This window comes from Notechis scutatus, chromosome 2 (assembly GCF_049901735.1).
Source record: "Notechis scutatus isolate UNSWTSFEM ecotype Mainland chromosome 2, rNotScu1.2, whole genome shotgun sequence".
Taxonomy (NCBI): Eukaryota; Metazoa; Chordata; class Lepidosauria; order Squamata; family Elapidae; genus Notechis; species Notechis scutatus.
The window spans coordinates 151,454,444-151,471,730 of record NC_142010.1 but is presented as its reverse complement, the minus strand read 5'-3'; the positions used below and the strand labels follow the sequence as shown (position 1 = coordinate 151,471,730).

Here is a 17,287-nt window from a genome sequence, read left to right as displayed (position 1 = left end):
ACTATGATCATGTATTGTAATAATTTGCCATGTCTTTTTTTGTAACTGTTTATCCACTAACCCTAAAAGAAAAAAGTTTGAGCATTTCCAACATATGTTTGATGTCCCTTTATACTTCCTCAGGGAATTTCTCTGGCATCATGTATCAACAATACATCATTTTATAAGCATTCTTTTTGAGATCAAAACACACAATGTAAATTTCAACCCTTTTGACCATATATTTTCCCATTGTTCCATCTGTATATTATAATCAGATTTCTTAAATCCTGGAACATCAGCCTTTTATCTTTATCTGCCATTTCTGTTCTTAACTTATACCTTATAAGTTTCTTTTACAATCTTAACTCTCATAATTCACTGATCTTATCTCTGTTCAATACCTGAAGAGCTGAAATGAACAAAGTTGGAGACACTGGACATCCTTATCTTGCCTTTTTTGAATCTCATAAGGTTTTGTTAATTCCCATTAACAATTATTTGTGCTTTCTAAGAAGTATAAATCAACCTTACTCATTTAGTAAAAGTATATCTAAGGTTCATGTGTTCCAGAACACTAAACCAAAAATCCATTTCAAGGCCTTCTCTGCATCTAAGAATATCAGTGCAGCTTGTTTTTCATTATGTTACTCCAAATGTTTCTAAATGTTCGAAGTGTTTCTAGTATTATCTCTCAATTCTTTTTTTTAGGTAAAAAAAAATCTATAGAATTATTCTTAACCTTTCAGCCAAAATCATAATAAACAGTTTATAATAATTATTCAATAAACATATTGGTTGATTGTTTCTTGTTAAAGTCAAGTCTTATCCCTTTTTAGATATTCTTATATTAGCCTCCTTCCATCTATCAGGAATCTTTCCATATTGCAAAATAGTATTCATCATCTGTTGTAAAGTTTGTAAAAACTCATCTTCAAAACATTTGTAATAAGAGGCAGCAGCCCATATATATCAGATATCTTTCCTGTTTTAATCTTTGTGACAACTTTGCATAGTTCCCTTATTGGTCCATTCAAAATTTGTCTCTGATTGTTAATCTGTTAGTACAATATTCCTTTCTTGGAAGTTTAATATCAGTTCCTTTTTCTTTTCGCAGCTTGTATGCCAACCATCTCCTTGATTTATGTGGAAATTTAAATTTTATTTGTTTTGCATAGTTCATCTTTATTTCCATCTCTCTCACTGTTAACGTAGATAATTGCCTCTGCAAAAGCTTAATTTAATTAGTGATCATCCCTGGAGATTTAAAAAAAAAATTCACGCATTTTTGTCTTATCCAGAATCATTTGCATTTTCTCTTGCCTTTTCTTTAAGTTTCATTATTGGGTTGTAAAAAAATTACTTGCATCCCAGTCATCCTTCCTTCTCTACTTGTATTAAGATTATTCTCAAAACTTTCTACAGTCTTCCTCCATCATTTCTTTTAGCAATAACATTTCATTCAATCTGCACCTAAGAGACTGTTCCGATTCTCCTCAGTGAATAAATATTTTCCTCACCATGGCATTGAAGCCAAGCTAAGCTTTAGTCAAATCTTGGTTACAATGTTTTGAGGTTAAAATAAGTAAGAATACTGTATTGCTATGAACAGTCTCTACTTTCCTCTTTTTATGTTGTTTCTTTTCATCATCCTGTGCTTAAGAAAAGAAAAATGTGTTCAGACTGTAGATTCTTCATTTTGCCTCACTGTTGCCTTGGTTTTGTTTTTATAAAACATTTGGCCACAGAGGAATCTTGACAAATGACAGCTGATGTTACTGAAAGGAAACATGGCAATGCATTTGTTCATTTCATATAAAATATATGCAGGCAGAAGGCTACTGCTTAAGCATCACCCACTCACCACCCAACTGTGAGGTTTTGTAAGTGGTACTGTGATCCCTTGTCTTATGGAATGGATCTTAAATGCATTTGTGGGGTCCCTTTTCTGTTTTTCTTTTTCTTTGGGGGTAGATTGGGTTTACAGACCTTGCTCAGCAGATGGCAGTTAAGACTCTGACCTTCAGTAGTTCCATTTAACGCAAGAGCAGTGCTTGAATGCTTTCTTTGATCTGTGTTTTCATGTTTAAGCCATTGTGCCCTAGTTTGCATGTAAAACCTGTAAATAATGGATTTGCAATAAGCTAAGAATAAACAAATGAATAACAAGAAATTGCAAATGGATCATACCATTATGTAGGATCCTGGTGAATGTCTCAGAATTGCCTTATGAATATTTCAAATATGTGGCAATAATATTTGGCATGTTGCAGATGTTTTTGTGATATGCTAGGGTGGTCTATTCATTATACTTCTGTGGTGGTTGTAGAATGTATCATGTTCTGTTTAATAAGATCTAAGCAGTTAGAAATGAATGATCTACTACAGGTAGTCCTCAACTTAATGACCACAATTGAGCCCAACATTTCTGTTGCTAGGTGAGATGGTTGTTAAGTGAACTTTGCCCCATTTTATGACCTTTCTTGCCACAGTTGTTAAGTGAATCACTGCAGTTATTAAGTTAGTAACACAGTTGTTAAGTGAATCTGGCCTCCCCATTGACTTTGCTTGTCAGAAGGTTGCAAAAATGATCATATGATCTCAGAAAACTGCAACCATTATAAATATGAAACAGTTGCCAAGCTTCTGAATTTTGATCACTTGATCATGGAGATTCTACAATGGTTGTAAGTGTGAAAAATGGTCATACGTTACTTTTTTCAGTGTCGTTATAACTTCGAATACCCACTAAATGAACTATTGTAAGTCAAGGACTACCTGTAATTGTTCTAAGAAAATTGAACTTAAAAAAATAACTTTTGTGGAATAAATATTTAGTGATGATGAAAAAAGAAGAAATTATCATAATATAACAAATAGTAACACATTTCCAGCAGTGAAAACCAGAAAGCAGTTTTTGCTACTAGATCAGCTCTTAACTGAATCAGCAAAAGACGGATCTGCTAGGCAAACAGGACAAAGAAACTGCAAAGTAACTGAGAGGTGAACAAAACTGGAAAATAAATTGTTACTACAAATCTAGACCATCAGAAAGGGGATTTCAAATGAATATGTTCCAAATTTTTAAACAGAAATTCCCAGAATGAATGATTTCATAAGAAGTGCTAATGGATCTGCACAGTGTGACTATGAAAAGCAAGATTTTCTCTGATACTGAGGTGAATAGATCACAAACAATAACTGGGTGTTAACTGAACAAGCTGAAATTACAGATGCTGTGAACTTTGGACAACTAATAGTGAATGAAGTTATGAAAACCACAAGAATATAATATAGTTCTGATCTTGTGAAGTAGAAGTGTTGCAGCTCACCAATCAGCATATCAATTGGCTAAGAAAATAAAAAGTCAAATGACTGAGTCATAAAGAATATTCCTAACATTAAAGCAAATAACCTTTTGCTTTCTTTGTAATCTTTGTTTCTCCTGCTTGTTTGCCTAAAATTAACCAATATTTGTTTTACAATAGTCTAGGAGCTGGCCAAGAAAAAATAAGTACCTACAAATCTATATAAAGGGAAAAAATATTAGAAAATTTATAGAAAACAATATAGTAAAAGAATGTTTTAAAAAAGCACAATAGATTAACAACTGGAAAACCATTTGTTAGGTAAGCAGTGGAAAATGTACTGAGAGCAAAATAAATGGTTCAGATACAAATTAGAAAGATTGAAAATTAGAATGCTCCTCTGAAAAGATGAAGTACATGATTTTTGGGTCAAAAGTCAAGTCTGACAAGTCTTTACTCCAGGCTAGCACATAGCTGAATGATCTGCAAATAATAAAGAATGGGTGACATCTGGAAGAAATTTCTTGTACAGAAAAGCAAGGAGAGAAAAAAAAAACCTTTTCCTGACATCTTCAAGCCTATTGCTTGCCTCTTACGACACTCAAATTGTTTACTGAAATTATTCCAAATCTAATATGTAATAATTTGAAATAAATTGTAATATCTCAGTGGAACACGGGGGACTTTTTATCATTCATGTGGCCCCAAAATCAGCTATTGATTGACCCCCAAAAAACCCCACCCTTTGTATGGCCTAGCATAGAAAGGCGTTTGACACATTCTTTCATAGCTGGGTAAAAAAAAATGCTTGAAAGTTTTTGGAACAAGCAGGAACATTTAATTAGATGATTGCCAAAAAATATCAGTGGGTTCTTGAATGTCCTGGGGATAAGAAGACCAATTATCACCATTATTCTTTGTACTGGCAATGTTCCTCTCACAAATAACTGGAACAAAATCAATTCTGGATACCAAGTTAAAGAACAAAGACCAAAAATAATTTATATAGATGATCCAAAAGTATAAGGTAAATCAAAAGTTGAAATCAAGTTAACTTTGTCCATATATTCAGTGAAAACAAATAAATGAAATTTGACTTGGACCTGGCAATTAAAGAAGGCAAAATTATAGAAGAAAAAAGGCTACCACAATGAGTGGAACTATCATTAGACACCTGGCACCTAAAGAAAAATACGTAGGATTAATGGAACCTTCCGATTAATGGCATGACCAAGTTTTTTAAAAAAGCCTTTAAGCTGACATTGTATCACTGAGCAGTGCAAGAGGCTCAGAATAGACCCTGTCTACTTTTCGGGCTGTATAGGATAAGTTGTGGTAGAGAATAGTATTTTCATATTTTAAGATTGATGTCAGCCTTGCAGAGTAAACCAAATAGAAATCACAACCAGATGAGCTCATTTCTACTTTATCATAAAGCTATATTGACATAATCTTGCAAGTCTGAAAATGTACTTCTTTTCCCCCATCTATACAGATTGAGATACTGGAGAGAGTACCTTCTGAGCCTCTTGCCTCATCCACTGTCCAGCTGTGGGCTATGCTATCTCTAGTAGTTCCCTTGACAGTGTCTCTTTGCCTCATACCTTTACAATAAAACAACTTTGGAAGAAAAAAAAACACAGTCTGAATGATTATATCAGGAAATAATGTAAAGGGTTCTCACAAATGAAGGCAAAAGGTTTTCTTTATAGAAGTTGTAAGTATAGGCTCCTGAAACATAAAAAAACCCAAAACAAATTAGAATACAGGAGTAAAAGTAATTCAGTTGGATTGATAACTGGAAAAGCAAACCACTCCATGGCTAGTATATGCATGATACTGAAGGAAAAATTGTCTGGAAAAGCCCATAATTTTTTTCTTGCCAATATTTTTGGAAGTGGTTTGCCATTGCTTTCTTCCTTGGGCTGAGAAAGGGTGACTAACCCAAAGTCATCAAGTTGTTTTGGATCTAAGGAGGATTAGAATCCATAGTTCTAGTTTCCAGCCTGGTGCCTTAAACCACTACACCAAAGTGACTCTCACGCAAGATATTACTTTTATAGAAAGCAAGTGTGATTCATTGATGTGTCAATACTTGCAGGCAGTCAAACTGATGAAAAACAACTGGAGAAAATAACAAAATATCATTTATTGACATTTTGAGATTGAAAGTTTGTGGAAGGAAAAAAATATCATAACATTGTAATTAGAATATTTAATGCAACATTAAATGGGTTCACCAAATATTAGTAATGTTAAACTTACCATTAATTTTTCTAGAGTATTTGCAACAGCATATATTTTATGTTGATACCTCTATGATTCTTAGCTGAAACATGAATCATTGCAATCACTACATAATCAATTAGAACGATAGTTATAAATAATATTGGAATAGCCTCCTGGCTGCTAGCTAGCTAGATAATCCCAAACCAAAAGGAATTTTATATTTACTTGTCTGTTCATTGCAGTACTTTTTGTTCATCTGGAGCTCTGAGCAACGAGTCCAGGTCCAATTTGGCATGCATTCAGGGTAAGGTCTGTTGTTATGGGATTCTGATATCTAATGTGCAAATACAGATTAATTTTAATTGCTAAACATTGGTGGATAAACCTTGAAAGACTAAACTGATAGTTAATAGAACTGACTTTACCTAAATTTTTGTTTTTGTTGATTTCTAGGTGAAGTCGGGATTCTTCCATGAAAGTGATTCCAAAGCTGTGGCTAAATCCATTCGTGATCGTGTCACCCTAATCAAGAAGACTCGAGAGCAAAAGCAGGTGGGCAACCTGGAGGAAAGAAGGGACTCTCAAAGTCAGCTTCCAAGTGGACTGCCATTACTTCAGCCACAAGGCTCATCATTCACTCCACCTTCTCAGCAAAGCAAGGCCGAGTGTGAGGAAACAGAGGTTGATCAACATGCCAGGCAACACATCCTTCAACAAATGCAGCACAGCTTTTCCCTCACTGGTAATGAGCAATCATAAGCGTTTAATACATAATATTATTTATTATTAAATAAATAATAAGGGTATCATTTTGCTCAGGAAATGTCTTACCTGAGGTGTTTGAGCTTTTGGCTCCTTTTTGTTGGTTTATTGAAAGCCGAAAGCCCTTTAGCATATGAACTGTGGTTGCTTTCTGTAGAATTTAATCTTGGCTGAATTGTTAGCTAATATATTAAGGGAAGCTGAAGCTACATTAATAAAGCCATAATAATGATGAATGAATATGTTCATATGTGAGTTTAATGAATTTACATTTTTGAACAGCAATAATAGCTATCCAGAGTAGCTTTTCAGTTACTCATTTAGAAACTTCCCATTACTTTCACAAATTACTTGAAATTTTGCTGGGAAGGAATTTATTTTCAGAACTTTTAAAATGCAATTGTACCTTTCTTTCACCTGAGACAGGGGTGTCAAACTCGATTTCATTGAGGGCCGCATCAAGGTTGTGTTTGACCTCGGGGAGTGGGTAGGCATGGCCAGGATAGGCATGGTCAGCTTGACATCACTCATGTTTGGGGCACCTGTGGTGGACAAGTGCTATGGCAGGACTTCCCTCAGATCCTCCCCCACTCTCATTATAATTTTCCTTCCTTCCTTCCTTCCTTCCTTCCTTCCTTCCTTCCTTCCTTCCTTCCTTCCTTCCTTCCTTCCTTCCTTTCCTTCCCTTCCCTTCCCTTCCCTTCCCTTCCCTTCCCTTCCCTTCTCTTCTTCCTTCCCTCCTCATTCTCTTTCTCTTCTTCCTTCCCCTCTTTCCTTATTTTACCTTCCTTGTTCTCTTCCCATCTTCCCTTCTTTTTTTGTCTTTCCTTTTTCCCTTTCTCCTTTCCTGTCCCTTCTTGCATGCTTTTGCTTTCTCCTTTTGTTTTATTTTTCGTTTGTTTTGCTAGCCATCTGCCAGTTCCGTTTTTGCTGGCAGAGGGCTGCAGGAGTCTGTTGAGGCTGAAAATGGGGCCCAAGCTCCATTTTTTCTGGCAGAGACACTGTGGAACGGTCCTTTGCTTCCAGGGCGGCCCCGTGGGCCAGATCTAAGCATCCCACAGGCAGGATCCACAGGCTTGAGTTCGACACCCCTGACCTAAGATATAGCCAATTGTGATTGCTGAAAATTGCTGCTTCCTTCAGTTGGTTTGTATCTTTTGTCAGATGGCCAAACTTGAATGAGCCATCTTTTCAAACTTGCTAGTCCGTCATTCAGTTCAATACCGGCAACGTAGAGTCATTTTAAATGCTAAGAGTCAATTGGCCTAGTGTTGAAGGCATTAGGCTAGAAACCGGTAGACTCTGAGTTTTAGTTGTGCCTTAGGCATGAAAGCCAGCTGGGTGACCTTGGGCCAGTCACTATCTCCCAGTCCAACCCATCTCACAGGGTTGTTGTGGGGAAAATAAGAGAAAGAATTTAGATTTGCTGATGAGTTATTTATAAAAATAATAAATATTGATAAAAATGTATTTAAATAAAACAAAAATAAATGAGAGTTTAGCAGAGAGAACTGCCTCCCAACAGAAGCTTTAGAAGAAAATTCTATGACGATAAATTGGAGCAGTGAACTAGTGTCATTGTCAAAGCTGAACTCACTGAAAAAACATTTGCAACTTCATAATTTTCCCATTACAAGGGTAAGGACCAGAACACGTTGCTCCCTGGAAGCTGTTGGATCCTGTGGATTTCATGCTGCTCTGAGGAATGTTTTTCTCAAAACTGAAACCACATTAGTGCTTTAGTTAAGATGTGGAATAATGAAGTTTCAGCACTTAATATGAAGGCTCCTAAATTCCTGCTGTCCTGTATTAGTGCCTTGAATGTTCCATGCTTCATACAGGAATTGCATGTTATGAAATGTGAGGACAGAAATGTGCAGGTCCCAAATGAATCCAGCTAGAAAAAAAGGATGCTTATTTATACAGCCTATGTCACAGCAATTAGGCGGATAAAAGTAGTAATTTATCTTCCGCTTGATTACATCCATAGAATCAATAATCCAAGAGAACTCTGATGGTCCAACTACAATAACTGTAGCCAGGGTTCTCATACAAACTGATAGCCACTGTGAGCAGTTTACACAACACAAATCTGAAACATGTTATTCACAAAGTACTGAGCACTTACACAATACTTTGTGAATAACACGTTTCAGATTTGTGTTGGATTTTCCTTCATTTTAGGCAGTATCATATTTAGAATTCTTTTATAACATCAGTTTTGTTGCTTGATCCCTTATAAACAGGGATGGGATCTGACCGGTATAACTACCGGTTCTGTTGCTTTGTGTCGCGCCTGCATGCGCGTGTCGCGTGAGTGCAATTTACAACTTGCTGAGCTGCCCGGACAACTGAGCAGTGCTGCATGTGGGTCCACAGCGGTTGGAAAAGCCCTTTTTTCCTTCTTTTTCAACTGCAGCTGTGCCACACAAAGCAGCTGAGGTTGAAAAAGCAGGAAATAAAGGACAGGTAAGAGCCCGGGCGGATGAGTGGGGCAAAACAGCAGCAGACATAGAACCAGTTCTGTGTCTGCTGCTCTTCAGAGCAACTGGTTCTATAGAGGTGAACAGAACCAGTAGAATCCCGCCCCTGCTTATAAATAAATGAATCCTCAGTTCAATTTATACCGTTACTTGTTTGGTCCCTTCCTAGCTTTGCTTCTAAGGGCTTTTAAGGATTCTTTTAGATTGTTTAAAAAAGGATGATGAAGCAACTTCTTAAGAAGCTTTTATTAGACATTGCTGATTTTAACAACTATGAGCCAGCATCCAGTGTTCCATATCTAGCCAGCCCAGCAGAGAAGGCATTAAAGCCTCTGAAGATTTAGATATAATGGGTCATCTTGAGCCTGAATTTAGACCTACATGTGTCATAGAGATGGCTTTGGTCATTCTCAAATAAATATAACAGTTTTTGATAACTGTACTTATTTAAACAGATTAATTGTGTTAGCTAGAATCACTGTTGTGGCAATTTTTAAAAGAAAGATTTGGCTATTGTTTTCTTTTCCTAAGGAAAAGCTTTCATTTTGTTGTATTCTTTTTGAAGTAAATATTCCATCCATATGTAAAACTGCATTTCCTGACAACCCAAGTGTTTGCCTAAATGAGGCAGAAGGAAGGGAAGTGGTTTGATTTATTCTGAAACAATGAACATTCTGCCATTTTTTTTCTTTTCACACTGACACAGCTGACAACTTGTCTGAGACAGGATCAGGATCAGTTATACTGTCAGATGCCTCTAGCCAACATAATCTGGCATTTTCCTCGGAACACATGATGGGTACTCAACAAGTTCCCAATCTCTCACAAACTGAAAATAGCACTGTTCAAGGACACATATATACTTCTCAACAACTGATGGGGCATTATCAGTCCAATGCAGGGGTAAGAGGCTTATTATATTCTTACTAACATAGTGATTAAGATTATTGTATTAACAAAGTGTCTTTACCTATAGGAAAAAGTGGCAGAACGTGGGGATGGAGTCAAAAGAGGAATCAGCCTAGAATCTCTAGGTAGCCACAAACAGACTAAATCCACCCCCACCCCTTGAATTCTGCCAACCCTTATCTAGTGCAAAATAGTACTAATCTTTAATCATAATCAGTTTAATTGGAACTTCGTATGTTGTCCTCATCTTTCATGCCTGACACTATCCCATAGAGACATGTATGGTGTTTCAGTATGACATTTTTTGGCTCCAGGAAAGGAATAAAGGTGGTAGCTTTGACTAGAGGGGGGCTTTTGCACAGATTCATCATGTGAACCAATTGCACCCTTTCCTAGACTGGAGGTTCATGGTCCCTCATGCCTCAATCACTTCCCATTTGGATTACTGCAATGCATTTTACATGGGGTTGCCCTTGGAATCTAATGGGATGTGCAGGGATGGGCCCCCCTAGTTGTACCCAAATTATACCCTATTGTGCAAGTGTCTCCCAGTTTCCTTCCAGGTGCAATTAAAGGAACTGGTTATTATTTTTAAAACCCTATTATGGCACAGGACCTTTGCCAGATTGCTCTCACTAAGGACATCCTCCTACCAGAACAGGGTGGATATACTCCTAGTACCCTCCCTTAAATATTGCCATCTTATGGTACTTAGGAAATGTGCCTTTTCCTGACAGTCCCTGCCCTTCCCCCTGAAATTTGTTAGACACCCCACCCCATTCTTTTAACTTTCCAAACAGCCTTTAAGACCTGGATTTCCCTCTCAAGTGCTGGCATTAGGGTAAGACCGATCAGATAAACTTCTTGTGGGCTTCATGTCAAATGTAATTATGGTGTCAAATTGTTTTGTTTTTTAAAAATATTTATGGTTTTAATTTTTTATTGTAAACAGATGGTTTTTTTTCCTATTGGCTGCCTGGACTTTGGTACAAATGGGTGGTATTATAAATGTTCTAAAAACAGAAAGGCCCAAGAACATATTTTGGTTATTAATTCTGCATCCTAGGAAGATATCTTGTGTTCCCTAGGGAATGTGTGAGAAAAGGCTACAAATAGGGCAGATGAGACCAGGGGAACTGAAGCACAGACAATTGTTTTGTTTTTCTAAGTGAAGCCTGTTAATTATTCTTTATACAGGTGCAGCCGGCCTTGCCAGCAAATATGGCTCATCCCGGTGTTTTACCATTAATCCAGAGTCAGCCTTCTGGTCTACCTACTCACAATTTGGCACTTCCTGCAACTCTCCAAGCCCAAACCTCTCCTCTTGCAGCTCAACAATTCCCATCAAGGATGGTAAGGTTTTTCACTAATAAACTACATTACCGAGCAGATTTTTCAAAGCATCACCAAAAGTCTCCCGTAAGTTCATTTTAACTATCTAAATTTAAAAGGGGAAAGCATTCATAAAATGGAAGCAATCATTGAAGGAAATTATTCAATGGAAGGAAATGATACAACCACAATTGAGTCCAAAATTTCTGTGGCTAAGTGAGACATTTGTTAAGTGAGTTTTGACCGATTTTATGACTTTTCTTGTCACGGTTGTTAAGTGAATCACTGTGGTTGTTAAGTTAGTAACTGGTTGTTGAATGAATCTGGCTTCCCCCTTGACTTTGCTCGTCAGAAGATCGCAAAAAAAAAAGACCATGTGACCCCAGGACACTGAACTATCATAAGTATGAGTCAGTTGCCAAGCGTCTGAATTTTGATCATGTGACCATGGGAATGCTGCAATGGTCATAAGTGTGAAAAATGGTCAAAAGTAACTTTTTTCAGTGCTGTTGTAACTTTGAATGGTCACTAAATGAACTGTAATAAGTTGAGGACTACCTATAGTGAATTATTGCTTCTCATTTAAAGCCATGCTACATAGTACAATTTAATGTGTATGTTTTGCCTGATGGCATCTCTCAATAATTGACAGTTTGTAGTAGCAGGGTGAAGGGCATATTTAATTCTCCCTTTTTATTCTCTGCTTTACACTCCAAGCTGTAGTTCCAGAATTATTCTCCTGGATGTAAATAATGTCTAAAACCCTGATGGGAAGAACAAAGAAAATGAAATTGTAAAATTAGGATTCAGGAAAATGCTTAGGTGTGAGGTAAAATGGTTAACTACAGGTAGTTTCAAGTTACAACCAACTGAAGTTCCAAGCCCCCCCGGTCACATGACCACATTTTGGGTTCTCAGAAAGAGGCCTGCATATACGATTTGAAGCATCCCATGATTACATGACCACGATTTGTGACACTTTTGCCAAAATCCAGGGTTTACTTTTGATTTTTCCGGACAATGCCCTATGGAGAAACAATGAGTTTGCTTAATAACTGTGAACTCAGGCTCCATTACAGTCATAAGTCATGTCCCAGCTATTTTTGTATATTATCTGATGATAATATACTTTTATCCAGTTAAATTATGCATCTCTGCATTGTAAAAAGAGGCTTGATCCAAATGGAGGGTCTAACTTCATTAGCAAATACACCTGAGTATCAATTTCATGGCACTAATGATGGTCTCTTTAATAATAATTAAATGATTTTAATGATAAGGACTCTTTTTCTGGTACGTCATAGTCCTATGTATCAGCAGGTGGCAATTTCTAAATGACTTTACTGGGCTCCAAAGATAAGCAGGGTGAACACTGTTTAGTACTTAGAAAGGAATACTAATAATGTAGGTTAAACTGGAAGCACACACCCCCCAAAAAAAAGTTCCCAGAAGAAAGCAGTAGCAAAGAACTTCTCTATTGGTTCCAAGAAAACTATATGGATGTGTCTATGAGATCATTAGGAATTAAGCTTGACTTAAACAAGACTTTATCTTCATAGTATAGTTTTATTTTCTGTAGCCCATAATTTTTGCCCAAAAACTAATTTAATAATTAATCAGATAATAATGAAATATTAGTCCCAATGCGGATATTTAAGAAACCTTATACAGTTATTTGGGAAACAACCATCTGTTCAGATTGTATTTATTTAGATAATCTTGAATCTTGTGATTTGTATTTCCCTTCTAAGATTTAAAGATGGAAATGGCAAAGAATTATGAGAGTGCATTCAATTCAGACTTAGGTCTACTTTAGGGAGACTTGTTTATATTGGTCAAGTCATACTTATTTCACTTGGTGTATTCCAAGTAAAAACAGTCTAGTTTTCATCCATTAAACCTTCATCAATTTATATAATCCCACATCAAGTACCGAATTATGGATTATATGTAAATAAGTATGTTTTTTAAAATAAAAGTATGCTTCCAGGTAGTGCAGTTGGCAGTGAAAAAGGATCTGAAGAACTTAATTATTTCCTTGCCTTTTTCTCTGAACATTTATGTGCCTGAAAGCTTTTCCACTCTCACTTATAAATCTAAAGAGTTATGAAAAGGGTTGTACTTCTGGATGCTATACTGCTGTCTCATTACAATGATATTGCCAGATGGGACTAACATTCACAAATAGCAGTTTTTGCTCAGACATCTCAAATATAAAATGTGAAAAACTTTCAACATTTCCTTTTATTCTTTTTAGAGCACAGCCAAAAGAATTACCAATTGTACAGTCCCTATAATTAAAGTAATTCTTTTAAAACATTGAATAAGTGTTGCCAAGGTGATGGAATTTTACAGCTGACATTTTTAACTTGTACAATGCATTCTATGTATTGCTGTTTTTTATATACATCTGAAATGATGTCCAAAAGATTATTTTTATGACAACATTTTATCCTATGCAGTATGTTATGTATGTTGCTACTTTGCATATACTGAGTTCTCTGTGAAATGATACTTAAAAGATTATTTTTCTGACAACATTTTATAGGATAAAATCTTGATATAAAATAATTACTTTATCAACATCTAAAATACATTTATTTTTTACCAGCCTCCAGATTCACAGGTATCCTACAGTACAGAAAGTCAAGCTTTGGATGGATCCATCATGGGAGTTCCTCAGCAGATGTTGACAATAACTTCTCCTCAGAATATACCTGCCTCACAAGTGGGGAATCAACACATGCCAACAAGCATACAGTTAACCTCTGCTGCTAGACTTGGTAGTCAGGCTACAGCTGCTGTGGGATCAGTGGAATTAGAGACTGCTCCTGCCAATTTGGTATCTGCCAGTCAGTCCCCTGTGCTACATGGGCAGCCTTCGGTTCAATTTGTCAACAACATTCAAGTTCTTCAGTCAGTTCCACAAGGAGTTAGACTTATTCAACAACCCAAGCAAGTTTCACAGCAGGTGCCATCAACACAGCAACCACAGCAAGTTTCTGAGCAGATGGCATCTATGCAGCCAAGCCAGCAAATAGTTCCACAGGTGACATCTTCACAGCAGGTTCCTCAGCAAATTGCAGCTATGCAGCAGATTCCCCAGAAACTAATGGCTATGCAGCAGTCTCAGCAGGTAGCATCTATGCAGCCACCTCAACAAGGGGTGTCCTTGCAGCAACCACAGCAAATTCACCAGCAAGGGATGCCTATGCAGCAGTCTCAGCAAGTTTCTCAACAAGCGACATCTATACAGCAAAGCCAAACTGCTTCTACTCAGCAGATTCTGGAGCAGCCTCAGAAAATTTCCCAACAGGCAGCAGCCATACACCAGCCTCCACAAGTTCCTCAGCAGATTCTCCAACAAGTGGCATCAGTGCAGCAGCACCCTCAGCAGAATCCTCAACAAGTAACATCCATACCGCAGCCCCATTTTATTCCTCAGCAGGTTCCTCAACAAGTAACATCCACACCGCAGCCCCATGTTATTCCTCAGCAGGTCCCACAACAAGTGACATCCATACAGCAGCCACACCATATCCCTCAGCACGTTCAACAGCAGGTGACACCTTTACAGCAATCACAACAAAGTCCTCAACAGGCAGCAGCCATACAACAACCTCAACAGGTTCCACAGCAGGTGACACTCATTCAACAGCAGCATATTATGCAGCAGGTGACACCCATACAGCAGCCACAACAAGGTCCTCCACAGGCAGCATCTATACAGCAGCCACAGAATATTCTTCAGCAGGTTCCACAGCAGATGAAACCCGTACAGCAACAACAACAACAGCAACAACCAGGTCCTCAACAGGAGGCATCTATACAACAGCCACAGCATATTTTTCAGCACCTTTCACAACAGATGACACCCATTCAGCAGCCACAAGGTCCTCAGCAAGCAGCATCCATACAGCAACTACAGCATATTCCTCAACAGGTGACACCCATACAGCAGCCACAACAAAGTCCTCAACAGGTTCCACAGCAGGTGACTCCTATGCAGCAACCACAGCAAGGATCTCAACAGGCCGTATCCATACAGCAGTCACAGCACATTCCTCAGCAGGCTTCACAGCAGGTGGCACCCATACAGCAACCACAAGTATCCCAACAGGCAGCATCCACACAGCAACTACAGCATATTCCACAGCAGGTCCCTCAGCAGGTGACATCCATGCAGCACCCACAACATATTCCTCAGCAGGTCCCACAACAGATGACACCCATACAGCAGCCACAACAGGGATCTCAGCAGGTAGCATCCATACAGCAACCACACCATATTCCCCAGCAGGTGACACCCATACAACAGCAACAGCTTATTTCACAACAGGTGATACCTATGCAGCAGCCACAACAAAGCCCTCAGCAGGTGGCCTCCATACAACAGCCACAGCATATTCTTCATATTCCGCAGCAGATGACACCCGTACAGCAACCACAGCAGGTTCCTCAACAGGCGACAACCATGCAGCAGTCACAGCAAATGGCAACTGTTCAGGCACAACAAGTGTCATCTATACAGCAGCCACAGCAAGTTCCACAGCAGATGATATCAATACAGCAGCCACAGCAAGGACACCCACAAGCTCCACAACAGGTGGCATCCATGACTCAGCCCCAGCATGCTCCTCAGCAAGTTCTCCAGCAGGGGACATCAATGCAAATGGCACCAGGGCTGCAATCTAAGCAAGTTGCCAGTCAGCAGATTGGATCCCTGCAGATTCCACAGCAGGTAGCCTCCATGCAGCAAGTTACACAGCGTGGGGCCTCCTCACAGCAACCTCAGCTGGTTCCCCAACAGGTGGCATGTGGGCAGCCAACTTCACAATCTCAACATATTGTACCCTTACATCAGGTCTCCGCTGTACCACAACAAGTGACACTTATGCAGCAGGTTTCACAGTGCCAAGAAATATCCCTAGATACTTCGGGGCCTCAACAAGAGCAACAAATGACTCAGATACACCATTCTACAAATCAGCATCCTTGTGTAATGCAACATACGTTATTTCATGTGCCTCCACAACAACAGAAAGAAGAGCAGTTTGTTCTCCCTTCTAATTCCAAAGATCAGTTGCCAGCTGTCTCCCAGCAAGACATGGAAAAGCATCAGCAATCTGAATTCTCAGGTTCAACTTCAGAAAAGGTGGCTTATCCCATCCAGACCCAGTATCAGCTGCAAATCCAGGAACAAATGATATATCCAGCACAACCCCCACACAACCCACCAGTTTCAGAGCAGCTGCAGCACCAGCTAGAGCCAACTAACCAGCTGCAGAGTCCAGAGCAAGCAGCATGTCAGATGCATGTCACTTACGCAGCACAGGGTTCAAATCAGGCACCTTGCCCAGAGCCATTGGTTTATGCAGCTTCTGGAGTATATTCAGGTCATTCTTTGGACCAGTCAGCATATGTTTATCAAGGGCAGGCAGCATATATAACTCAACCAACATATATGGCTCAACCTCCAGAGACCCAGCAAGCTCATTTAGCAGTACGGAATACTGATCAGCCAAGTTTTGCTGTGCATTCACCTGATCAGTCATTACACCTATTGAAGGATGGAGATGCTGGCAACATGGAATTGCAGATCTGTTCAACACAATCCACAAAAACCCATGCTTATCCTTCTGAGCCACATCTGCCTGAGCCAACAATATATCTTATTCAGCAAGATTCTGGCATGAGCCACCAGGAGCTGCACCCACCACAAATGGCACATAAAATTGCAGAAGGACAACAGTCAGGGCCACAGGCACCTTTTGCCTCGTCTCAGCCATCTTTTACACCACAAACGCAACCACAACCTCCTTATCAGGAGTTTAGCCAGCAACCTATTACTCAGCCGCACAAAGCCACTATCCCTCAGTCTGCCTTTGATACATTACAGACTGTAACTTCTGTATCAGAACAGCCAGAACAAGCTTATACAATGCAACAATCTTTGGATGTGTCAGGACTGTTGAATCATGCTCCTCTCCTCCAACAGTCTCAAACATTTCAACCAATTGACAATAACCAACAGTTTATTCCTCCACCAGTACAACCAGCGTACATTCAACAGCAGTCAGTATGTCAGAACTCAGTTTTATCTGCAGACTTGAGTGTCCAGGAGCAGATGCCTTTTAAGAATTCTATGGCAGCTTCTTTGAACCAGCAAACAGCATTTACTGCTGTGAATGAACCAAACCAAGAGTATCATCAAGGACAAGACATTCCACAGGTATGCCAGTTGTTATATCTACAGAAAAAAATCACTTTCTCAGTAACTTAATC

At 38.7% G+C, this 17,287-nt stretch overlaps 1 protein-coding gene across 2 annotated transcripts in view; it reads left to right on the top strand.

The window, feature by feature from the left end:
- WNK3 (WNK lysine deficient protein kinase 3) overlaps positions 1-17,287 on the top strand; it is a 103,960-nt gene that overhangs the window by 51,027 nt on the left and 35,646 nt on the right. For both annotated transcript variants that reach the window (XM_087956769.1, XM_026676280.2), the window contains exons 8-11: positions 5,970-6,258; positions 9,468-9,664; positions 10,868-11,023; positions 13,614-17,234. In XM_087956769.1, the coding sequence (XP_087812895.1) occupies positions 5,970-6,258; positions 9,468-9,664; positions 10,868-11,023; positions 13,614-17,234 (4,263 nt within the window). The remainder of the gene's footprint in view (positions 1-5,969; positions 6,259-9,467; positions 9,665-10,867; positions 11,024-13,613; positions 17,235-17,287) is intronic.